This window comes from Setaria viridis, chromosome 5, assembly GCF_005286985.2.
Source record: "Setaria viridis chromosome 5, Setaria_viridis_v4.0, whole genome shotgun sequence".
Classification (NCBI taxonomy): domain Eukaryota; kingdom Viridiplantae; phylum Streptophyta; class Magnoliopsida; order Poales; family Poaceae; genus Setaria; species Setaria viridis.
This window is the reverse complement of record NC_048267.2, coordinates 5,064,441-5,088,748: the sequence shown is the minus strand read 5'-3', so window position 1 is coordinate 5,088,748 and position 24,308 is coordinate 5,064,441. Positions and strand designations below refer to the sequence as shown.

At 55.6% G+C, this 24,308-nt stretch overlaps 2 protein-coding genes and 2 pseudogenes across 2 annotated transcripts; 2 read left to right on the top strand and 2 right to left on the bottom strand.

The window, feature by feature from the left end:
- Nucleotides 1-3,135: 3,135 nt before the first annotated feature.
- Nucleotides 3,136-4,720, top strand: LOC117858618 (cytosolic sulfotransferase 5). The gene has a single exon (XM_034741725.2). The coding sequence runs from the start codon at nucleotides 3,236-3,238 to the stop codon at nucleotides 4,256-4,258; it is 1,023 nt and encodes a 340-aa protein (XP_034597616.1). The 5' UTR covers nucleotides 3,136-3,235; the 3' UTR covers nucleotides 4,259-4,720.
- Nucleotides 4,721-6,112: 1,392 nt separating this feature from the next.
- Nucleotides 6,113-7,122, bottom strand: LOC117856145 (probable protein phosphatase 2C 68; annotated as a pseudogene).
- A 2,254-nt stretch (nucleotides 7,123-9,376) lies between these two features.
- Nucleotides 9,377-10,938, top strand: LOC117858350 (cytosolic sulfotransferase 14). The gene has a single exon (XM_034741406.2). It carries the CDS (start codon nucleotides 9,604-9,606, stop codon nucleotides 10,672-10,674), a length of 1,071 nt encoding a protein of 356 aa, XP_034597297.1. The 5' UTR covers nucleotides 9,377-9,603; the 3' UTR covers nucleotides 10,675-10,938.
- A 1,525-nt stretch (nucleotides 10,939-12,463) lies between these two features.
- LOC117859109 (probable protein phosphatase 2C 68) lies at nucleotides 12,464-13,330 on the bottom strand (annotated as a pseudogene).
- Nucleotides 13,331-24,308: the final 10,978 nt, after the last annotated feature.

Below are 24,308 nucleotides of genomic sequence, written 5' to 3'. Positions count from 1 at the left end.
GATTGGTTTTCGTTTTCAATCTAGATGGCCTTTTCGCACAAAACTAGCATGTTACATCGGTTGTAGATCGTTTTTCCTGGCTAGTTTACAAGCTGTAGATCGATCTCTAGTTTCTTTTGAAACCTTTACACCATATTGCAACGCGTCGCTGCCCAGATGGTGTTGGTACAATCCATAGATTGTCATTTTGCACATGGTTTATAGATGCAATCTAGTTCGTTAGATCCATATACTGGTTTCTTAATTAGCGGCTACATTCTGTCATCTCGGATGATTTGCCTTGTATGCCTTTTCTAGTCTAGATAGACTAATCTTTTCTGTGTACTAGATTCAATCTAGATCGAGTGTTTTATTTCTTTCAAGTAATCTAGCAATGCAATATAGAACCTTAGTAGATCGGTTTTATGGCTAGTTTACTTGATCAAAAGACTGGATCATGTTTTATCGGCGGTATTTTTTGCCCGTCGATCTGGTTTGAGACACCGGCCACCCTAGCATGCTATGTATGTACGCCGGCATATCCATTGTTGGCCAACCCAGCGTGCCTTGCGTGTACGCCAACGTTTATACCCCTTCCCCATGCGTTTTGCATCGATTGGCCACGACATCTATGTATGCTAGTACATATGTGCATGTTCATATCATCTCGCGTACTCTTGGTAAACCCAACGTGTTTAGCACGTAATTAAGCCAGCAACCTTCCATGCGTCGTACTGCCCGAAGTCATACATTACCAATTCGTGTATCTACATGCATGTCGTGGACCTGCTGACTGACTGGCGCCGCCGCCGCCGCGGCTCTGATGGCCAACACATGATGCCGCCGGTCGTTGCTGTAGCCCCGCCGGCTATCGCGCGCCACCAGCTGCTGCTGCTACGCCTTGCGTATGTACTTTAGTTTTGTTCTGTTTTTCTACGCTGATTTTTTTACCATAGTTCTTATAATTAGCGGAAAAAATGGTTGTCCATGTTTCGTACGACCATTAATATGCATGGCTGTAAATAATATTTCATGCATATTTACCAAAAGTTAATTTGCATGGATAGGTGATGGCTGCGATCAACAAGACGAAGTTTAAGGTTCTTGAGCTGAACGGCAAGAACTACCAGACCTGGGCACTCGATTGCGAGTTCCACCTAGAGGCGATGCAGCTGACTTCCACGATCGCTAGGCCTGCTGCCAGTGTTCCTGCACTGCCGCTCCATGAGAAGGCAAAAGCTGCATCTTCCTGAGGCATCACATCCACCCCGACATGAAGATGGAGTACCTGGAGGTGCGAGACCCTCTGGTACTGTAGTTGAAGCTTCAGGAGCGCTTCGGCAAGCAGAAGGCGGTGCTCCTCCCACAGGTTAGGTGTGATTGGGCCCAGCTCCGTTTTGTTGACTTCAAGACCGTCGAGGCATATAACACTGTGATTCATCATGTTGTGGCTTAGCTTCGCTTCTGTGGTCAAGTTGTCACTGAGCTCGAGATGATCGAGAAGACCCTCGAGACTTTCCATCCCACCAACATGGTACTCTAGCAGCAGTACCGCAACAACAAGTACATAAAGTACCGTGACCTCACTAACGTGTTGCTTGCTGCCGAGGTGAGCTCTTAATGAAGAACTTTAACATGCACCCTGATGGAACACAGGCACAACCTGAAGCACATGCCAGTTTCCACAATAACAAGGGTAAGAGTCCTTTCAGAAACAAGGGCTAAAAGTACCAGGGTCAGCAAGGGTCAAAGGGTGAAAAGTTTAAGAAGTACATGAATGGAGGCCAGAAGCACAATAGCACTGGCAAAAGCAAGTCCTCGAAGGGCTCCAAAGGCGATGCAAATGGGGCGAAGCATTCAAATGTAGAAGCATTGGTCCCATACCTGCACTACCGAGCCACACTTGATTAAGCTATATCAAGAGTGGAAGAAGCGCCAAAATCCGGAGGCACACTTCATCCAGGCATCCGTAGATGCTCAAACTGGATTACACTTTCCGGAGCCATCGGACCCTCAAAGAACCTTGAGTCAGTAGCTATGGACGTTGACCCTATTTCCAACAGTGCAGGGGGAGACTCCCATGCGGGTGATGAGGACTATGACCTCGATGACGAGGATCTCCTAGACATGGAGTAAATCATACAATCATCAATCATTTACTTTAAATTATTTATTAGCCAGTGTGATTTATTTCCAGAGGAATAATTTAAGTCGTTACGTAATAATGCTCCGATTGAGCAACTTCGTTATTTTATTTGGTTGAACTCTCATGAATGTTTTGGTTGATAATATTATTTTAATTACATTTATCAGGTTTACTTAAGTGCTTTCTTTATTCAAAATGCATGGTGAATTAAATTAGTACTTTATTTAATAGCAGAAGAGCCGTGCTTTCCTGTGATGGAGGCTGAAGAAGAACGCTGCCTAGTTGATAGTGCTGCCACAAATTCGATACTCCGAGAGATGAAATATTTTCAGAGCGGAAAAAGATTAAAAATATTACCACGATTGCCGGTAGCAATAGCCACATCGTAGGCTCCGGCAGAGTTGTTGTGGTGCTCCCTAATAATACTAGCATCTTGAAGAGGCGTTTTTTATCCAGGAGCTGTACGTACTCTCCTCACATTTAAAAATATTTGTCGTAGTGGCTACCACGTTACCACTGCTTGTGAAAATAGTGTTGAATACCTTTATATCACAACATCAGACGAATGTGAGATAAAAGTGGTAGAAAAAGCGCCAGGCACCTCCTCTGGACCGTACTACATAAAATTTAAGCCACCTCGAGAATACATTGCGATAATTGTGGGCTCATACCAAATATACCCCTGGAGGATCAAGGCTATATAAAGGAACATGTACCCCTATATTATGATAAGAGAGAACAAGTTCCACTTACATTGTCTCATGTGTGCTTATCTCGAGTGCTACTGGGAAAAGATACGGGTGATCTTCTGCATCTTCCTCACGTCTCATCTGCTATCGTGAGGGAAGGGAACTGGATGAGGGATCCACGGCTGCGCCGTCACCTCACGTGGTTGCACGTGGTTTTTTTATTATTCCGCCGCTTGCCTACCCCAGCCCGTGCTGTGAGAGCCTCGTGGAATATAATCACAGGCCTCTCGCCGGGGTTTGCTTCCTCTACCAGGCCACCAAGGCACCTTTACCGAACCATCAACCAGCTAGAGTACCAGACGCCTTACCCTTGCATACATTTATACAAAGAATCAAAGGTGCCACGACTCGCCAACTCGCCATGTCGTTCTCCGTGCAAACCGTTCCCCAGCAAGAAGCCGATGCGCAAGCGGAGGAAACCAACCAGCAACTCTACCAGCGTTTCACCGACCTGGTCTCCTCCCTGCCGAGCTCCGATGGCCTGTCGCACCAGCGGCTCTACCTCCACGGCCAAGGCTGGCGCACCGGCCAGATGCCCATGGTCGGTGCCATGGTCGCCGGCGCCCGCTTCGCCGCGCGGCCCACGGACGTCGTCCTCGCCAGCCTGCCCAAGACCGGCACCACGTGGACCCAAGCGCTCCTCTACGCCACCGTGCACCGGCGGGAGCACCCTCCGGACGCCGCCGACCACCCTTTCCACTCCTTCGGCCCCCACGAGTGCGTCCAGAACTTGGAGTTCCAGATCTACACTTGCGGCAGAGTCCCCGACATCGGCGACCTCCCGGATCCGAGGCTCTTCTCCACGCACGTCCCCTTCGCGGCGCTGCCGGGGTCTGTCGCCGGCGGCGGCTGCAAGGTCGTGTACGTGTGCCGCGACCCCAAGGACACCCTGGTCTCTCTATGGCATTTCATGAACAAGCTCAGGGCCAAGGAGGGGATGGCGCTCCTCTCCGCCGAGGTCGCCGCCGACATGTTCTGCGCCGGCGAGTCGCCGTTCGGCCCGTACTGGGAGCACGTGCTCGGGTACTGGCGTGCGCACCTGGCGCGGCCCGACCGGGTGCTCTTCTTCCGGTACGAGGAGATGATGAGGGACCCCGCGGCGCACGTCCGGCGGCTGGCGGAGTTCGTGGGGCTCCCGTTCGGCGGCGCTGGCGAGGACGGCACGGCGGACGCCATCGTCAGGCTGTGCGCTTTCGAGCACATGTGCGGGCTTGAGGCGACGAAAAGCGGCAGGACGGTGGCGGGGACCAGGTCTGTGGAGAACAGCATCTTCTTCCGGCGTGGCGTGGTGGGGGACTGGGTGAACCACCTCTCACCGGAGACGGCGCGGCGCATCGACGACATCACGCGCTCCAAGTTCGAGGGCTCCGGTCTCACCGTCTAGCGTCGTCCTTGATCTTCAGCTGTTCGTGATAGCAGGTGCTAAAGTTTAGCAATATCACATCGGATATTCGGATGCTAATTAGGAGAACTAAACATAAACTAATTATAAAACTAATTGCATAACCCTGTGCTAATTCGTGAGACGAATTTATTAAGCCTAATTAGGCTTAATAGATTTGTCTCACGACTTAGACTCCATTTGTGCAATTAGTTTTGTAATTAGACTATGTTTAATACTCCTAATTAACATCCAAACATTCGATGTGATAGGTGCTAAACTTTAGCCATCTGCATCCAAACAGACCCATATTCCACTTTGTCATTACGTTGCCTTGCTATACATTGTGGAAATAGGCTCGACCAATCCAAACTATGTTCCATCTATATCATCTCTGGGTAGGGGACGTAGCATGTTTTGTTGTTTTTTTCCTGTGGTCAGAATAAATTACCCATCCTTGTGTAACTAGTGTTATTTCCTTTTCTTTTTTATTTTTACTTCATATTACATCAAAATGACATTTAAATTGCAGCTTTAATCTATTAAATCTAAATGTGCAATGAACTTAACATTAGTTAAATATTGTTGTCATCCTTTTGCCGGCATTTGTCTTCATTCCTAATAATGGTAAAGATGATTAATGGAGAAGCATGAACTCCAACCGGAAAAAGATGGTCTCTGCCTCTCAGGAGCTCAGTGGGGCCTTGTTTAGTTCCCAATTTGGGAGTGCCAAAGTTGGGATTTTGTCATAAATGCGCAACTGTAGTATTTCGTTTGTATTTGTGAATTATTGTCCAAATATTGACTAATTAGACTCAAAAGATTCGTCTCGCAAAGTACAACAAAACTGTGCAATTAGTTTTTGATTTCGTCTACATTTAGTACTCCATGCATGTACCGCAAGTTTGATGTGAGGGGGAATCTTCTTTCTGCATAGTGCCAAAGTTGGGAATTTGGGGGTAACTAAACATGGCCTGGGACGAGCGGACCTCACCTGACTCAGGCTCACAGTATTGGCTCCTTCAGTCCTTCTCGGCCCGGCCCATTAAAATTCCTGCGCGGGCGCCAGTTACCTTCCCGCCTTTCCCGTTTCCCGGACCCAGGGGGGCATCTACGTGCATGCTGCGGATCCCCTTCTCTTATATCCCCTCAACCGCGGAGCCACTGCACGATTCTGCATGTAATTTCTTCCTCTGCAATGTATCGATCAGGAGGGAAACGCTGGACCGTACGGTTGCACGTACGGTTGTTATTTATTCCGCCGCGTGCCTACCCGGCCCGTGCTGTGCCTGCGGGTGTACTGTAGTTATAGATGCACTACTCTAATTCACTTCATACATTTCAAATTGCAGGTTGGTTTAAAAAAATGCATGATTTTTGTTACGCAGAGTCTACATATGTAGTAAAATTGATGCATCTAGAAACGTTAAAATAACCTACAATTTAGAACGGGGAAGTATGTCGCAAGAGGCAGGAGATTATTCCTCTTTCTAAAAAATACACTCTAATTTATAATTACTGATGCAAGACAGGAGCGACACATGACGGTCGATTTTGACAGTTGCATGCAGCATTCCACCTCATAAAAAATAGCTGCACTCCACCAGCTCTACACTTTCCCAGGTTCACTCCACCAACTCTAAAAAAATATGAAGTTGTTGTACGTGTTTGGCAGATTGTAGTGCTCCAGCTTTAGAAATATGAGGATTTGGTGGGAATGTTCTATTTTGCTCATGATGGATGCCTAGTTGTGTTTTAAGCATTACGCACAGTTGTATTTTGTTTTTTTGCCGCTGCTACGGTACTATCGCTACAGTACTCGGGAAAAAAAAATAAAAACTAGCTGAACAATGAGCATAGCAAGATATAAAATGTGATATTCCATCGAATAATGCTCCAATGACTAAAATGTTCAACCAAATGTTCTACTGAAGATAAAAAAAAAGCAGACTAGTGAGGCTTCGTTCCAGATTGGATCCGCATCGAATTCTTCTTGACCGACCATCTCAGCCTTAGATGATTTGAACACCTTTTTTCATCCCAAATGGTATCCGGATCGAATTCCGGTTACACCATAATAATAATTAATCTAAGCGCTCCTCGTCGTCCTCGGCGAGGTCCGTCACCGTCACCTCAGGCACCGACGGCACGTACGGCTTGAGGTACCCGTCCCTGATGGCGCGGGCCAGCACGCCCAGCACCCGCGCGCCCTCCCAGAAGATGACGCGCCCGCCCGCGGACTCGATCCGCTCCTGCTCGTCGGGCCGATCGGGCTTGTGGTCCGAGGACAGCGGCACCGGCGCCGCACCACCGCCGCGGCAGAGCACTTGTGCGCGTCACAGCGGCAGCTGGCGCTGGCGGCCGCCGGCGGAGGTCACCTCGGCGTCCATCCGCGCGAAGCACCGCTCCATCGCCGCGGTCCAAGCCACGGGCTCCCGCGGCAGCGCCGCCTCGTCGTCGCCGGCGGACAGCTCCTCGGCGAGCAGGTCGTGCATCCGGTCCCGGCACGCCTCGGCGACGTGGGAGCAGCCGTGGCCGTCGAACACCCCGTAGAAATCGCACCTCCCGCTCCCACGGCTGCCGAACACCCCGTAGAAATCGCACCTCCCGCTCCCGACGGCGGGGCGCCGCTCGTCCACAGCAGCGGAGGGCGCGACGAACGCCTCGCGCACGGACACGGCGTCCTCCATCTTCCTGCTGCGGCCGGCCACCCCGTGCTTCCGCGCCACGAGCAGCTCCCCCGCGTCGACGCGGCGCTTCCTCGTGGCCGCGAAACGCCACCGCCGGCGTGCTTCCACGGGAGGTGGGGGGCAACGGAGACAGTGAGCGGAAAGAAAAATTAGGTGTGCGTGGTTGCATGCACCATATGATGCATGTATGATGGTGGTGTTTAATCAATTTGCTTAGTAGAATAATAAATTAAATGGGATGACTTTATTATGGATGAGTTGATACAATATACCCTACCAAACAAAAGGATCATTATTTTGATGAACCATTTCATGCATGAACCAAATGATACAAGCAACCAAAGAAGAATCGTTATGCTATGTAACGAGTGGCAAAGGTGGATAAATAACCCCTAACTCCACGAGGAAGTCCGAAACTGATGTTTTTAGAGCACCCTCTGAAGTACTTCAGGAAAAACGTGGATCTGACCCCTAGCTCCATATTTTTTCTGAAGCTGAAGTTTGTGGAGCTGGATGTGTTTGACAAGTAATTTTGTAGAGTTGGTAAAGTGGACCTGTTTTTTCTAAAAAAGAGTGCTGCCAAACACCCTCTAACAGTTAGACTAATATTTCTAAATCTAGATCTAAACTAAACTAAACTACGAGATTAAAAAAAATTACCTGCGAAAGACAGAAGAAATTTCTTCCCTATTCCACCTCCTCCTCCTTTCTTTCTTTTTTTTTTCTTCCCTCCTCCTCCTCTCCTCTCTCTTTTTTTTCCTTCCCTCCTTTCCTCTTTCTCTTTCCTCTCCCTTCTCAGGCTTGTTGCGGGCGCGCACTGGTGCGGGGAGAGGGGAGGGACGCGGGCGGGTTATAAAGGGGTGACTGTCGCCGGCCCAGGCGGCGGTAACACCTCGACTCACGCGCCCGCAGTTACGCCGGTTGCTGACCGTTGGCGGGGGGCCTTACCGCCGGCTGAGGTGGTGGCAAGGCCCTTCCGCCGCCTGGGCCGGCGGCAATAGCCCAATCTGCAATTTTTCCATCCGACTATATATTTCTGCAAAATCAAAAAAAATATAAAAATAAAAAAATTCGACAGGGAAGGTGAAGCGCTGAGGGTTGGTGGTGCGTGCATGATAAACTGCATGCAGCAGGTCTCATGAGCCCATGAACGTCTTGGAGCTCCGTCGCTTATTGGGCTGGCCAAAAGGACAGACTGTGGAGGAAGAAGTAAATGGCTGGAGCGCTGCACACCTTTCGGCCCAGGGAACTGCAAAAGAACCATACAAAAAAGAAGAAAGGCCCTCATGGTAACGAAAATTTTAGCAAAAGATCATTATAACTTAGCCGTCCCAAAAAAAAGAAGAAAGGCCCCAGGCTGGTAAAAGCTGTACAGACTATTTTCAACATCCACTAAAGTAATACGTTTTACGTATAAAATAACGTGGCCTACATGTTTAAAGTATCATCAAAGCCTTGAGTTACGTCACCCAATAAATGGGAACAGTACACAAGCACGTACGTTTTGACGATTCCAGTGTGTACAAAAGGCTCTACCTGTACATTTTATGACTCCTTTAGTTGTGCATGCATGGACTTACTTCTCAGTAGTTCCGCAACGTGCATGGTGCTTCTTCATCCAAGCCACATCGAGCCCTGATCTGATTCGAATAATCATGATACTAGTAGTACAAATTAAAGCAAGAGAAAAGAATTAATAGTATATATGTATAAATAATAATGTTGGGGGTAAAAAGTTGCTTATTTTGTGCGCCTCTCTCGCTTCCTCTTTCTTTTGGAGGCGCTCCATGTTAATCCGTAGACGTGGAGAATACTGTATGTTGGAGCATGCACGTGTCACTTGCGGAAACTTGAGCAAAATTAAGGTGCCGTACAAAGAAGGGAAGAAATTAATGCCACCTATGAAAAAACTCTACATATTAATGTTTTCTAGATCACCTCTAGGCGCCAGGGGGCATCTACGTGCATGCTGCGGATGTTGGATCCCCTTCTCTTATATCCCCTCAACCGCGGAGCCACTGCACAATTCTACGTGTAATTTCTTCCTCTGCAACTGCAATGGATCGATCAGAACCGTCACGAAAAGAAGTTGGACAAACTGCTTCTAGCAGTTCAGGTAGCATCCATGGATACGATACGAGAGATGGCAGCCTGATGTTGCGGCGCATCGGCGGCGCGTCATATCCGAGCTCATGCTGTGGCGTTGGCAACGCATTATTGTCAATCATCTCACGTGGTTGCACGTACGGTTTGTTATTTTATTCCGCCGCTTGCCTACCCCGGCCCGTGCTGTGCCTGCGGGTGTACGGTGAGAGCCTCGTGGAATATAATCACAGGCCTCGTGGTGTGCTGTGCCTGCGGGTGTACGGTGAGTACTACTGGGAAAAGATACGGGTGATCTTCTGCATCTTCCTCACGTCTCATCTGCTATTGTGAGGGAAGGGAACTGGACGAGGGATCCACGACTGCGCTGTCACCTCACGTGGTTGCACGTGGTTTTTTTATTATTCCGCCGCTTGCCTACCCAGCCCGTGCTATGAGAGCCTCGTGGAATATAATCACAGGCCTCTCGCCGGGGTTTGCTTCCTCTACCAGGCCACCAAGGCACCTTTACCGAACCATCAACAAGCTAGAGTACCAGACGCCTTACCCTTGCATATGTTTATACAAAGAATCAAAGGTGCCACGACTCGCCAACTCGCCATGTCGTTCTCCGTGCAAACCGTTCCCCAGCAAGAAGCCGATGCGCAAGCGGAGGAAACCAACCAGCAACTCTACCAGCGTTTCACCGACCTGGTCTCCTCCCTGCCGAGCTCCGATGGCCTGTCGCTCCAGCGGCTCTACCTCCACGGCCAAGGCTGGCGTGCCGGCCAGATGCCCATGGTCGGTGCCATGGTCGCCGGCGCCCGCTTCGCCGCGCGGCCCACGGACGTCGTCCTCGCCAGCCTGCCCAAGACCGGCACCACGTGGACCGAAGCGCTCCTCTACGCCACCGTGCGCCGGCGGGAGCACCCTCCGGACGCCGCCGACCACCCTTTCCACTCCTTCGGCCCCCACGAGTGCGTCCAGAACTTGGAGTACCAGATCTACTACACTTGCGGTAGAGTCCCCGACATCGGCGACCTCCCGGATCCGAGGCTCTTCTCCACGCACGTCCCCTTCGCGGCGCTGCCGGGGTCTGTCGCCGGCGGCGGCTGCAAGGTCGTGTACGTGTGCCGCGACCCCAAGGACACCCTGGTCTCTCTATGGCACTTCATAAACAAGTTCAGGGCCAAGGAGGGGATGGCGCTCCTCTCCGCCGAGGTCGCCGCCGACATGTTCTGCGCCGGCGAGTCGTCGTTCGGCCCGTACTGGGAGCACGTGCTTGGGTACTGGCGTGCGCACCTGGCGCGGCCTGACTGGGTGCTCTTCTTCCGGTACGAGGAGATGGTGAGGGACCCCGCGGCGCACGTCCGGCGGCTGGCGGAGTTCGTGGGGCTCCCGTTCGGCGGCGCTGGCGAGGACGGCACGGCGGACGCCATCGTCAGGCTGTGCGCTTTCGAGCACATGTGCGGGCTTGAGGCGACGAAAAGCGGCAGGACGGTGATGGGGGCCATCTCTCTGGAGAACAGCATCTTCTTCCGGCGTGGCGTGGTGGGGGACTGGGTGAACCACCTCTCACCGGAGATGGCGCGGCGCATCGACGACATCACGCGCTCCAAGTTCGAGGGCTCCGGTCTCACCGTCTAGCGTCGTCCTCGATCTTCAGTTGTTCGTAGCCTACAATTCCACTTTGTCATTACGTTGCCTTGCTATACATTGTGGAAATAGGCTCGACCAATCCAAACTATGTTCCATCTATATCATCTCTGGGTAGGGGACGTAGCATGTTTTGTTGTTTTTTTTCCTGTGGTCAGAATAAATTACCCATCCTTGTGTAACTAGTGTTATTTCCTTTTCTTTTTTATTTTTACTTCATATTACATCAAAATGACATTTAAATTGCAGCTTTAATCTATTAAATCTAAATGTGCAATGAACTTAACATTAGTTAAATATTGTTGTCATCCTTTTGCCGGCATTTGTCTTCATTCCTAATAATGGTAAAGATGATTAATGGAGAAGCATGAACTCCAACCGGAAAAAGATGGTCTCTGCCTCTCAGGTGCTCAGTGGGACGAGCGGACCTCACCTGACTCAGGCTCACAGTATTGGCTCCTTCAGTCCTTCTCGGCCCGGCCCATTAAAATTCCTGCGCGGGTGCCAGTTAATATACTATAAAAATATATTTAATAAAGAATCTAATAATACTTATTTGGTATCATAAATGTTAGTATTTATGGTATAAATTTGGTCAAACTTGAGATGCTATAAATTAGAATTAGCATTACACGCGGCAAATAGCGAGAGTGAAATCTAGTGGCACATGAATTAGAATTACAGCTCTCAATTAGGTAGATGGAATGTACACACTGCTGTTTTTTTGCGGCAGGCACGTGTGCGTCGCTGACCTGGTAAGCTGAGGCTGCATGCATTTCTCTTTTTTCGTCTAGATAACTACTTCCTCCGTTCCTCTTTTTTTTTGGAGGCGCTCCATGTTAATCCGTAGACGTGGAGAATATTGTATGTAGGAGTATGCACATGTTACTTGCGGAAACTTGAGCAAAATTAAGGTATCTACGTGCATGCTGCGGATGTTGGATTTAATTCCTTTCTCTTATATCCCCTCAACCGCGGAGCCACTGCACGATTCTGCATGTAATTTCTTCCTCTGCAATGTATCGATCAGGAGGGAAACGCTGGACCGTACGGTTGCACGTACGGTTTGTTATTTATTCCGCCGCGTGCCTACCCCGGCCCGTGCTGTGCCTACGGGTGTACTGCAGTTATATATGCACTACTCTAATTCACTTCATACATTTCAAATTGCAGGTTGGTTTAAAAAAATGCATGATTTTTGTTACGCAGAGTCTACATATGTAGTAAAATTGATGTATCTAGAAACGTTAAAATAACCTACAATTTAGAACGGGGAAGTATGTCGCAAGAGGCAGGAGATTATTCCTCTTTCTAAAAAATACACTCTAATTTATAATTACTGATGCAAGGCAGGAGCGACACATGACGGTTGATTTTGACAGTTGCATGCAGCATTCCACCTCATAAAAAATAGCTCCACTCCACCAGCTCTACACTTTCCCAGGTCCACTCCACCAACTCTAAAAAAATATGGAGTTGTTGTACGTGTTTGGCAGATTGTAGTGCTCCAGCTTTAGAAATATGAGAATTTGGTGGGAATGTTCTATTTTGCCCATGATGGATGCCTAGTTGTGTTTTAAGCATTATGCACAGTTGTATTTTGTTTTTTTGCCGCTGCTACGGTACTATCGCTACAGTACTTTAGGAAAAAATAAAAACTAGCTGAACAATGAGCATAGCAAGATATAAAATGTGATATTCCATCGAATAATGCTACAATGACTAAAATGTGCAACCAAATGTTCTACCGAAGATAAAGAAAAAAGCAGACTAGTGAGGCTTCGTTCCAGATTGGATCCGCATCGAATTCTTCTCGACCGACCATCTCAGCCTTAGATGATTTAAACACCTTTTTTCATCCCAAATGGTATCCGGATCGAATTCCGGTTACACCATAATAATAATTAATCTAAGCGCTCCTCGTCGTCCTCGGCGAGGTCCGTCACCGTCACCTCGGGCACCGACGGCACGTACGGCTTGAGGTACCCGTCCCTGATGGCGCGGGACATGGCCAGTACGCCCAGCACCCGCGCGCCCTCCCAGAAGATGACGCGCCCGCCCGCGGACTCGATCCGCTCCTGCTCGTCGGGCCGGTCGGGCTTGTGGTCCGAGGACAGCGGCACCGGCGCCGCACCGCCGCCGCGGCAGAGCACTTGTGCGCGTCGCAGCGGCAGCTGGCGCTGGCGGCCGCCGGCGGAGGTCACCTCGGCGTCCATCCGCGCGAAGCACCGCTCCATCGCCGCGGTCCAAGCCGCAGGCTCCCGCGGCAGCGCCGCCTCATCGTCGCCGGCGGACAGCTCCTCGGCGAGCAGGTCGTGCATCCGGTCCCGGCACGCCTCGGCGACGTGGGAGCAGCCGTGGCCGTCGAACACCCCGTAGAAATCGCACCTCCCGCTCCCACGGCTGCCGAACACCCCGTAGAAATCGCACCTCCCGCTCCCGACGGCGGTGCGCCGCTCGTCCACAGCAGCGGAGGGCGCGACGAACGCCTCGTGCACGGACACGGCGTCCTCCATCTTCCTGCTGCGGCCGGCCACCCCGTGCTTCCGCGCCACGAGCAGCTCCCCCGCGTTGACGCGGCGCTTCCTCGTGGCTGCGAAGCGCCACCGCCGGCGTGCTTCCACGGGAGGTGGAGGGCGACGGAGACAGTGAGCGGAAAGAAAAATTAGGTGTGGGTGGTTGCATGAACCATATCATGCATGTATGACGGTGAGGTTTAACCAATTTGCTTAGTAGAATAATAAATTAAATGGGATGACTTCATTATGGATGAGTTGATACAATATACCCTACCAAATAAAAGGATCATTATTTTGATGAACCATTTCATATATGAACCAAATGATACAAGCAACCAAAGAAGAATCGTTATGCTGTGTAACGAGTGGTAAAGGTGGATAAATACCTCCTAACTCCACGAGGAAGTCCGAAACTGATGTTTTTAGAGCACTCTCTGAAGTACTTCAGGAAAAACGTGGATCTGACCCCTAGTGTCGTTGTCAGGATTTGCGGATCAAGACTTAGACTAGTAAATTTCTTTTATGCGCGTAAGGCTTCAGATGGTGGCGTGGGAGACACGGGTTTAGACTGGTTCGGGCAAGGGAAGCTTTACGTTCAGTATCGAGGATGCTCGTGTTGCCCACGCGAAGTTCTGTAGTAGGGGTTACAGATCGACGAGAGAGGGACTGGTCCCAAGTCTCTTTCGTGCTTGTGCTCTCAGGGAGAGTAGTAATGTGCTGTGGCTTGTGGGAGAAGAAGCCGATCCCCCTCTCTGGCCCCTGATGCCCCCTTTTATATTGTAAGGGAGCAGCCGGAGTTATAGCTGAGACTGGGCGATGAGGGCAGTAAGAGTTTAAACGTAGTACGGTAAAAATACGGCAAGAAGGGAGAAACCAAGTTCCTAGGCGCCCGGCGCCTTCGCCGGCCCCTGACGTGCGCCGGCGTGCATGCTGCAGGAGGGGGGCGGCCGCGTGCCAACTGTCGTCGCGCCCTACAGATAGCCTCTTCGGTGTCCGTAGGCGTCGGGTTATGATGAAGGCATTTCGTCGTTACTCTGGTGTCCGTTGGGAGGGACGGCAGATGCCGCCGTCCTGATGATGGCTTGTGGAGAGAGGGCGTCACATCCCCGCTGCCGGGCGCGCGGAGCCCAAGAACGGGCGAGTCTTCCCTCTGCTCCGGTCGACGCAGGCCATGAGTACCCTACGGCGAATGGAAGGAAGCCGCCAGCACTGTAGCTTGTACAGTGTGGTCGTGCATGGGTACTTGCAGCGGGTTGCGTGAGGAGCGCGGTCATCCTTCTTCCTGCCAGGCCTGCGGCGCATTTATGACGAGGTCGATAAGGGGGACCCACGGGATCGTTACCTTGATCACCCGATCCGCGCCCGAGGGGGCTACCCGTCCTGGGGGCCCCAGTGAGTCCGACCCCCGTGCCCAGGGTCGGACGAGGCGGAACCTTGTGGCGAGGGGTCGGGCGCCTCCGACCCTGGGGTCGCGGTCGGACGAGGCGGAGCCTCGCGGCGGGAGGTCGGACGCTCCCGACCCCGGGACCGCGGTCGGGTGAGGCGGAGCCTCGTGGCGGGAGGTCGGACGTTTCCCGACCCTGAGATCGTGGTCGGGTGAGGCGGAGTTTTGCTCATGTTGGGTTTGAAGGTGAGTTTGTTATCCTGGATGGGCCTGGGCCTTCATGTTTGTTCCTTTAAGCGGTATTTAGGAGATCGTTAATATTTACCCCCAACAGTAGCCCCCGAGCCTGTGGTGGAGCAAGAGTGCTCCTCCGGAGGCTTCTTTCGCCGTTTCGCCGGAGATCTTGTTGGGGGTAGGGTGCGTTTGTTTTAGCCCAGCTTGGTCGGGGAGCCTGCGAATCGCGACCACACGCGTGGTCGTTGGTTGCGATGCTAGCCCCCGAGCCCCCGAGCGTTGCAGGAGACCTGTCGGGAGGCCAGGTCGACTTTTGATCGTTGCCCCTCAAGCGTCCGTTCACTAGGACGAAGGGGTTGAGCCGTGCCACGTTATCCTCGTTGGACGAACCGTGGTGCTCGTTGAGCTGCGAACGGGTAGGTTCGAGTGGAGTCCCGGTCCTCGTTCGGGGGGGTCCGGCTCGGGCCAAGCTGGTGGCGTACTCCAATCTCCCGCCGACCAGTTCATATAGTTCCTGGGTCCGTTCGGCCGGATCCGAGGGCTCGTTGCCTTTCCTTGTGGAAAAACCATGAACTTCATGCCGGTCAGGACTCAAACGTGAGGTCGGGACGCCCTTGGCTTTCGCTCGCCTGGGTGTTGGCCGTTAGCGGACCCGTCCCTTCTCACCCCTCGCTCGGGGGATGTCCTGAGGCAGCTGTCGAACCCGTGGCGGGCCAGCCTTCGAACCTCTGGACCGTAATGGGCCGTAGGGGCGTTTTCAGCCCCGTATCCCTTTCTTACCTTTCGGTGGGCCTTGGGCCGGAACGGAGCGGTCGTTGCGTTTGGGCCGAACGTGGGGGACGTCGTGGGCGTGCCTTCCGGGAGACGGAGTTATGGGGAGTGTCGTCCCGCGGATCGAGGAGGATAGGATGTTTTCGCGGCCGATCGTGCACGCGGTTTCCGAAAAGGAAGTGGGCGTGGCAGGGGCGTACCTGGCGCCGCATTTATGGCGGCAGGGGCATCGATTTGGCTTCCCCCGCGCCTTTCCTATAAAAACGGAAGCCCGCCTCGCTGGTTCCACCCGCCTTCTGCATTCGAGCCCTTTCGTCCTCCAGCCTCGCACTTAGCTCATCTGCGTCCGCTTCGCCTTCCTCCGCCCCAGCTGCGCACTTTCCTTTGACCTCCGTCAAGCTTCCTCCTCCTCCGGCGATGGGTTCTTGGGGGATCTCTCACTTCAAATCCTCGCGCGCCGAGGGCCTGGTGCGGAAAGGCCTCTTCTGCGAGAGGACAGAGGCGGCCGAGTGGGAGCTGCCGGGGCCGGAGCAAGTACCGGAGCCTCCCTCCGGCTACGTCGTCTCCTTCGCTCACTTCCATGAGCGGGGGTTCGCTACTCCACCGAGCCGCTTCTTCCGGGGGCTCCTCCACTACTACGGGCTCGAGCTCCAGCACCTCAACCCCAACGGGATCCAGCACATTGCGGCATTCGTCGCACTGTGCGAGGGGTTCCTGGGCATCGAGCCCAACTTCTCGCTGTGGAAGTATTTCTTCACAGTGAGTTTGTACCAGAAGACGGAGAAGAGCGGTCGCCTCCGGTGCCGATTAGGTGCGCCGGGATCCACCTCCGCCATACTCGCTCCAAGGAGTATATGGCGATGAAGACTTCGGCGTCCCACAAGGGGTGGCACAACCAGTGGTTCTACGTGAAGAACTACTCGGACTCCCCCCTGCCGGAGTTTACTGGCCGTACCATCGACGTGGCGCCGGAGGTGTGGGCGTACGGGCCGGTGGACAAGGAGAAGAAGCGGATCTTCGACCTGCTGCAGGCCATCGAGCAGCTGAAGAGGAGCGGGCTTAGCGGCGCCGGGGTCATCGGAGCGTACCATGCCCGGCGGGTGGCGCCGCTGATGCTCCGGGTCCGCTCGCTTGCCGCCATGACTTCGGACGCGCCGGCCGAGGGCACCGCCTTGGCGGCGGGTGCGCTTGCCGCCTCCGAGATCCGGCAACGGATTCGGGAGGCGCTGGAGGACAAGGACGCCGAGTACCCGGTGCCCGGGCACTCGCCGATGCGCCCGGACGCGGGCTTCATAGACCTGGTAAGGGGTTAGGGCGCCGACTTCCTTTCTTCGGGTCTTGTAATTGGCATTCTGACATGGGGCCGTTTTGCGTTCGTAGGGCGCGCTGACCCGGGTCGTGGACTCGCTTCCGCCGGTGCCGGAGGACGCTGATCGGCGGACGCGCAACCGTCTCCTTGCCGAGGCGCAGAAGCGCCGTAAGGACAAGGAGACGGCGAAGAAGAAGAAGAAGGCCGCCAAGGAGCTCCAACGGCGGCGGAGGGGGCAGGTCATGTCAGACGACGACGACGACGACGATGATGAAGAGGATGTAGATGAGGAAGATGATGAAGAGGGGGAGGAGCTGATTTCCTCCCTCCGATCGGGCGCACTTGTAATCCGGGAGGTGCGCTCGCAGACGGCCGCGGGGGGTGAAGCGGAGGGGGCGTCCGCCCGGACCGTGGTTCCGCAAGGCCCTGGGGCTGCGCCCAGGGGCCGGCACGAAGCGCCCCCAGGAGTTGACGCGGGACGTCCCCCAGGGGTCGGTGCGGGGCGCCTCCCAGGAGCCGGCGCGGGACGCTCCCCAAGGGTGGTCGGCGAGGGGTGCCCCCCAGGGGTCGACACGGGGCTCCTCCCTGGAACCGGCGCGGAGCGTCCCCCGGGGGTCTTCGGAGCCTACTCCCGCCGCCGCCCAGGAGCCGGCGCCGGGCGCCCCCAGGAGTCTGCCCAGGGCGCTCCCCGGAGATCCACGGAGACCGCCTCCACCGTCACGCCCGAGGCTGGAGGGCAGCGAAGCGGCGACAAGCGGCCGCTGCCAGATGTCCCGGGGTCGGCGTCGGGCTCCGAAGCGAAGCGCGCGTGTCGCCCTTGTGCTTCAGGAACGTAAGTTGGCCTTCCTCGCGCGTCTCGTTCCTCTCCCTTCTCGCGTTCGTTCCCGCTGACGTTTGCTCGTTGATATGCAGCGCCGCCCCCCGTGGTCTCGTCCTGCAGCTGGCGCCCAAGAAGGCATTGCGGGTGTTGTCCTCCTCCGGGGGACGGACCGCGGTCCCTCCCGCAGCGAGCGGCGGGGTCCTTGGTAAGGTCGTGGACCCCTCCGCGGAGGCGGCCCCCGTGACGGTGGCTGGCGGAGCGACGGCGGTGTCGGTCGCGGGAGGGGGAGTGGACCCCATTCTGCCTTCGGTTCCCCCGGTTGTCCCTACAGCGCAGGGCATCATTCCCCCGGGTCCTCAGGCCGGGGAGGTGATCGACCTTGACGCCGACGAGGCGGAGGAGGCGACGGCGACGGGAGGCGGGACGGATGCCCCCGCAGCCGTGGCGGGATCGGCGGCGGCACCGACAGAGGAGGGGGTGCTTGCCCCTACGACCGCGGCGGAGGAGGCAGTGGCGACGGAGGTAGGGACCTCCACCTCGAGGATCCCAGCGGAGGTGACTCCGATGGCGGAGGTGGAGGGGCCCGCTCGAGGGGCTCCGGCAGGGGCGGAGGAGCCTCCCTTGGCGATTGCGGCGGAGGGCAAGGTAGCCGCGGGGATTCCTATCTTGCCGCTTGCGTCGGAGGCGGCGCTACCATTGGGCGACCCCGCGGCGGCCTCGGCGGCGACGGGTGTGCAGGCGCCGGAGCCGTCTGCAAACCTGGCGGCTTCCGGTGTGGTGGTGCCAACTTCGATGGCAGCGTCAGGATGGGCTCCCGCCTCGGCCTCGGCTCCCACCGTTCCCAGGGCGTGGAGGGGGTCCATCCTGCGTTGGTCATCCCGCGAGGACCCGCCGAGGCACCGCTTCACCCTGGACGACGCAGCGGAGTGGCACAAGTGGCAGGCGGTGCAGGGTGGCCTCGCCCACGCCCGCGCGGCTCTGTCCTCGGCGATGGGGGCTTTGGACAACACCGTCCTCCCTGGTAGCCAGGTATGTTGCTCTTTCCTGTTGGTGATCATCATTCCCCGTTGCTTTGTCCCTGATGGCACGTCGCTTTGCAGGCTCTCCAAGAGTGTAGTCGGGGGAAATCTAATTTCGTCCGGCTGGAGCGGGGCCTCTGGGAGCGCTTCAATGTGGAGAGGGCGCGGACCAGGGAGCTGTCCCTGCAGGTTGCTGCCGCCCAGTTGGTCGTTGCCGACCTGCAGAGGCGTGAGGAGGCGGCGCAGGAGGAGGCGCGGCGGTCGGAAGCTAAGCTCCAAGCCGTCATCGACAAGGCCCGCCTTGATCGCGAGGAGTTCCAGGCTGCCGCCGAGAGGGCCCGCCGCGATGCTGAGGAGCTCGCACGGCTGAGGGGGGAGCATGAAGCCCTCCAGAAGACCGTCGAGCGCATCCGGCGCGAGCGGCACAAGGCTTGGTAGGACCGGGATGCCGAGAAGGTCAAGAAGGAGGAGGCTGAGAAGGTGGCGGCTGAACTTGGCGCGGAGGTCGGTCACCTCCGCTCGCAAGTGCAGGGACTCCAGAACGCCATGTCTCAAGGAGCCGATCGGGAGCACGAGCTGAAGGCCTGGGCCGACGGTGAGACTCCTTTCCGTTTCTGCATTCCCGTGATGTTGTGGCGGTTCCTGACTTTGGTGGGCTTTTCTGTATGGTTCCTGCAGGCGAACTCGCCAAGCTGAGGGACCTGCTTGACGCGGAGCGTAGTGAGCACGGCGCCCTGCAGGATGCGGTCCGTGTCGTCGGCGACAGCTTCGGCGTGGTTCCGGAGGGGGGGTCGAGCTCTCTGCCAGCTCGTGTCCTCAGGGTACGCCGCCGAAGCCGCGAGATCGCCGTGGACGGGCTTCACACCGGCGTGCGGCGAGCCTTCGGGGTCTTCGGCTCCCACTATTCCGGCATCAACTTTGCCGGGATGAGCGGAGGGTACGCCGCCGGTTACTCCGAGGCCGAGCTGGACGAGATTGATGCGGCGGTGTTCACCCCGGCGGAAGCCCTCGCGAAACTCCTGGAGGATGAGGCTGTCCCTCCTGAAGACCCCCCGTCAAGTTAGCTGTACCGGCCTTGCGCCCAAATTGTAAATATGTCAGTTTCGAACTTGTTTCGTGATGGCCATACGGGCCTTTTTTATAACTTTATCGTGCGAAAGTTTCCGATCCCCTTTACTGTTCCTTTGGGCTTGAAAGTTTAGAATGCGTTGTAAGGTGTGTCAGTAAGCTTTGATGAGCGAAGGCGCCGTAGCCGCTGGGGCGTAGGTTTTTTCGCAGTCCGATCAATCTTGCCTGAGCACCGTTCGCGCATTCTTTTCTTTTTGCGTCCAAAAGTCTAGAAAGGGGGGCTCGGTTTGAAAGAAAAAACGTTTCTTTTAGATGGTGCCATGTGGCTTGGGACGGAGCCCCTGATAGCCCCCGAGGGGTATGCGGCCCTGGAACGAGGCCAGGGTCGGATACCCCTGAGCTTGACGGGAAAAGCCTGAACCGAGACGGCTTGGGTTTTCTTTTTCCGCAAAAAGAAAGTTATCAAAATTGCAGACTAGTTTGTGCAGAACTTGGAAATAAGAGCTAGGGGTAAAAGCGCCTTAGCTGTTCTATGTTCCAAGCGTTGCTGAAGATCTGCCCGTCGGGAGTCGCCAGCTTGTAGGTGCCTGGCCGCAGTACTTGCGCGACGATGAAAGGACCTTCCCATGGGGGAGTTAACTTGTGCCGACCCCTGTTGTCCTGAACGAGGCGGAGCACCAAGTTGCCGATGTTGAAGGCTCGGCCTTGCACCTTACGGCTGTGGTAACGTCGTAGGGCCTGCTGATATTTAGCCGAGTGCAGCAGGGCTACGTCTCGTGCCTCATCGAGTTGATCTTGTGCGTCCTCGAGCGATGTCTGGTTCCCTTGTTCGTCGTATGCCTTGACCCTCGGCGATCCGTATTCTAGATCGGTGGGCAGGATGGCCTCGGACCCGTAAATCATGAAGAACGGGGTGAAGCCCGTCGCCCGACTGGGGGTCGTCCTCAGGCTCCAGAGGACTGCGGGGAGCTCAGCAACCCACCGTCCGCCGAACTTTTTGAGGCGATCGAAGATCCGTGGCTTGAGACCTTGGAGTATCATGCCGTTGGCTCGCTCGACTTGCCCGTTCGTGCGGGGGTGTGCCACGGCCGCCCAGTCCACTCGAATGTGGTGGTCGTCGCAGAACTGGAGGAATCTCTTCCCAGTGAACTGCGTACCGTTGTCGGTGATGATGGAATTTGGGATCCCAAAGCGGTGGATGATGTCGGTGAAGAACTGTACCGCCTGCTCGGACCTGATTTGCGCCACCGGTCTTGCCTCGATCCACTTGGAGAACTTGTCAACGGCGACAAGTAGGTGGGTGAAGCCCCCGGGCGCTTTCTTGAAGGGCCCGACGAGATCCAGCCCCCAGAGCGCAAACGACCACGTGATGGGGATGGTCTGTAGCGTCTGTGCGGCCAGGTGAGTCTGGAGCGCAAAGAATTGGCACCCCTCACAGGTGCGGACTACCTGAGTAGCATCGGCGACCGCGGTCGGCCAGTAGAAACCTTGCCGGAAGGCGTTGCCAACGAGGGTCCTTGGCGCGGCGTGGTGACCGCAGGCTCCGGCGTGGATATCCTGGATCAGCGCCTTTCCCTGTTCGATCGAGATGCAGCACTGGAGGATCCCAGTGTGGCTTCTCTTGTAGAGCTTCTGGTCGATGACGACGAAGGATTTGGCGCGGCGCGCGGTCCTACGGGCCTTTGTCTTGTCTGCCGGGAGCGTGTCGCGGACGAGGTAGTCGTGGTGTGGGGCTCTCCAGTCGGTCGGGGGGTCGGCCCCCACCGTGGGGTCTGCCGCGATTGCCATGACCATGAGGCTAGAGGGATCGGGGCTGGCGCCCGAGCCTGGGATAGGCAGCGTGCTGCCAACCTCCCCTGAGTCGGGGCCCGACCCCGGGGCCGGGGATGCTTCGCCGACCCCTGCCAGCTCTGGGTAACGGATTGAAGGCTTCAACTGGTCGCTAACGAAGACGCCGTCGGGCACGGGCATTCGGCCGGATGCCGCCTTCGCTAGCTCGTCGGCAGCTTCGTTGAAGCGCCTTGCGATGTGGTTGAGCTCCAGCCCGTCGAACTTGTCTTCGAGCTTGCGAACCTCATTGCAGTAGGCTGCCATCTTGGGGTTGTGGCAGCTCCACTCCTTCATGACTTGTTCGACGACTCGCTGGGAGTCGCCCCGGATGTCCAACCGGCGGATGCCCAGCTCGATGGCGATGCGGAGCCCGTTGAGGAGGGCTTCGTACTCGGCGACATTGTTGGACGCAGAAAAGTGGAGGCGGATCATGTACCTGATGCGTACGCCTAGAGGAGAGACGAAGACGAGACCCGCTCCGGCGCGGGCCCTCATCAGCGACCCATCAAAGTACATCGTCCAGTACTCCTGCTTCTCCGACGTCGATGGCGTCTGGATCTCCGTCCATTCTGCCACGAAGTCAGCGAGTACCTGGGACTTGATGGCGTTGCGGGGGGCGTAGGTGATACCCTGGTCCATGAGCTCGAGCGCCCACTTCGCGATCCTCCCCGTGGCGTTCTGGTTTCGGATTACTTCGCCTAACGGGAATGACGAAACAACCGTTACCGGGTGGGAGGTAAAGTAGTGGCGCAGCTTCCTCTTCATGATAAGGACGGCGTAGATGAGCTTCTGGATCTGTGGGTAACGTTCCTTGGACTCGGACAAGACCTCGCTGATGAAATACACCGGGCGTTGCACCTTGAGAGCGTGTCCCTCCTCTTCTCGTTCCACCACCAGGGCCGCGCTAACCACTTGGGTGGTCGCCGCAATGTAGAGCAGGAGGGGCTCACTGTCGGTAGGCGGGACTAGGATCGGGGCCTTCGTCAGGAGGTCCTTGAGTCGGTCAAGTGCCTCTTGGGCCTCGCCGGTCCATTCGAAGCGGTTAGTCTTTTTCAGGAGTCGATAGAGAGGAAGCCCTCGCTCACCGAGGCGCGAGATGAAGCGGCTTAGGGCCGCCAAGCATCCCGTGACGCGCTGGACTCCCTTTATGTTCCGGATTGGCCCCATGTCGCTGATGGCCGCTATCTTCTCCGGGTTCGCTTCGATGCCACGCACGGAGACGATGAAGCCTAATAGCATGCCCCTCGGGACTCCGAATACACATTTTTCGGGATTGAGCTTAATACGCTTATCCCTCAGCCTTTCAAAGGCTAATTCCAGGTCGGGGACGAGCTGATCGTCCCTCTTGGATTTGACCATGATGTCATCAACGTAAGCCTCAACGGTCCGCCCGATGAGGTCCCCGAAGCACTTTAGCATGCACCCCGCATTTTTGAGGCTGAATGGCATCTTAACGTAGCAGTAGGGGCCAAAGGGGGTGATGAAGGAGGTGGCGAGCTGATCGGTCTCTTTCATCGCGATCTGATGGTAGCCGGAATATGCGTCAAGGAAGCTGAGGGTTTCGCACCCGGCGGTTGAGTCAACTATTTGATCTATGCATGGCAAAGGAAACGGATCCTTTGGACACACTTTGTTTAGACCGGTATAATCAACACACATCCTCCATTTCCTGGTCTTTTTTGGTACAAGGACAGGATTAGCCAGCCACTCGGGGTGGTGCACTTCCTTGATGAACCCGGCCGTCAGAAGCTTCTGGAGCTCCTCGCCGATGGCCTTGCGCCTTTCCTCGTCAAAACGGCGCAGTCCTTGCTTCACTGGCTTGGAGCCGGCCTTGATGTTCAAGGAGTGCTCGGCGACTTCTCTCGGAATGCCAGCCATGTCCGAGGGCTTCCACGCGAAGACGTCGCTGTTCGCGCGGAGGAAGTCGATGAGCGCGCTTTCCTATTTGGAGGACAAGGTAGCACTGATCCGCACGACTCCTCCGTTGGAACAGCTGGGATCGAGGGGGACCTCCTTGATGCCTTCGGTGGGCTCAAAGGAGGTGGTCGGTTGCTTGGAGTCGGGCCGGTCCTCGGTGGCCTCCGCGAGCTGGACCGCCAGATTGCTCGTGACGGTGATGGCCGCGGCGTACTCGCAGCATTCCACGTCGCACTCATACGCCTTCTGAAAGGTCATGCCGACGGTGATGACCCCGTTGGGCCCCGGTAGCTTGAGCTTGAGGTAGGTGTAGTTGGGGATGGCCATGAACTTTGCGTAGCATGGCCGTCCCAAGATGGCGTGGTAGGTTCCGCGGAACCCTACCACCTCGAAGGTGAGGACCTCCTTCTTGTAGTTGGAAGGGGTCCCGAACGTAACGGGCAAGTCGATTTGCCCGAGAGGCATTGCCTGCTTCCCTAGCACGACGCCGTGGAAAGGCGCCTTGCTGGGACGGAGGCGGGAACGGTCGATCCCCATAGCGTCAAGGGTCTCCGCGTAGAGGATGTTGAGGCCGCTGCCCCCATCCATGAGCACCTTGGTGAGGCGCGTCGTGCCGACGATGGGGTCGACGACGAGAGGGTAACGTCCCGGATGCCGGACGCGTCCAGGGTGGTCGGACCGATCAAAGGTGATGGCCGGTCCCGACCAGTCCAGGAAGGCCAGAGTTGCTGGCTCGGCCGCGTAGACCTCCCGG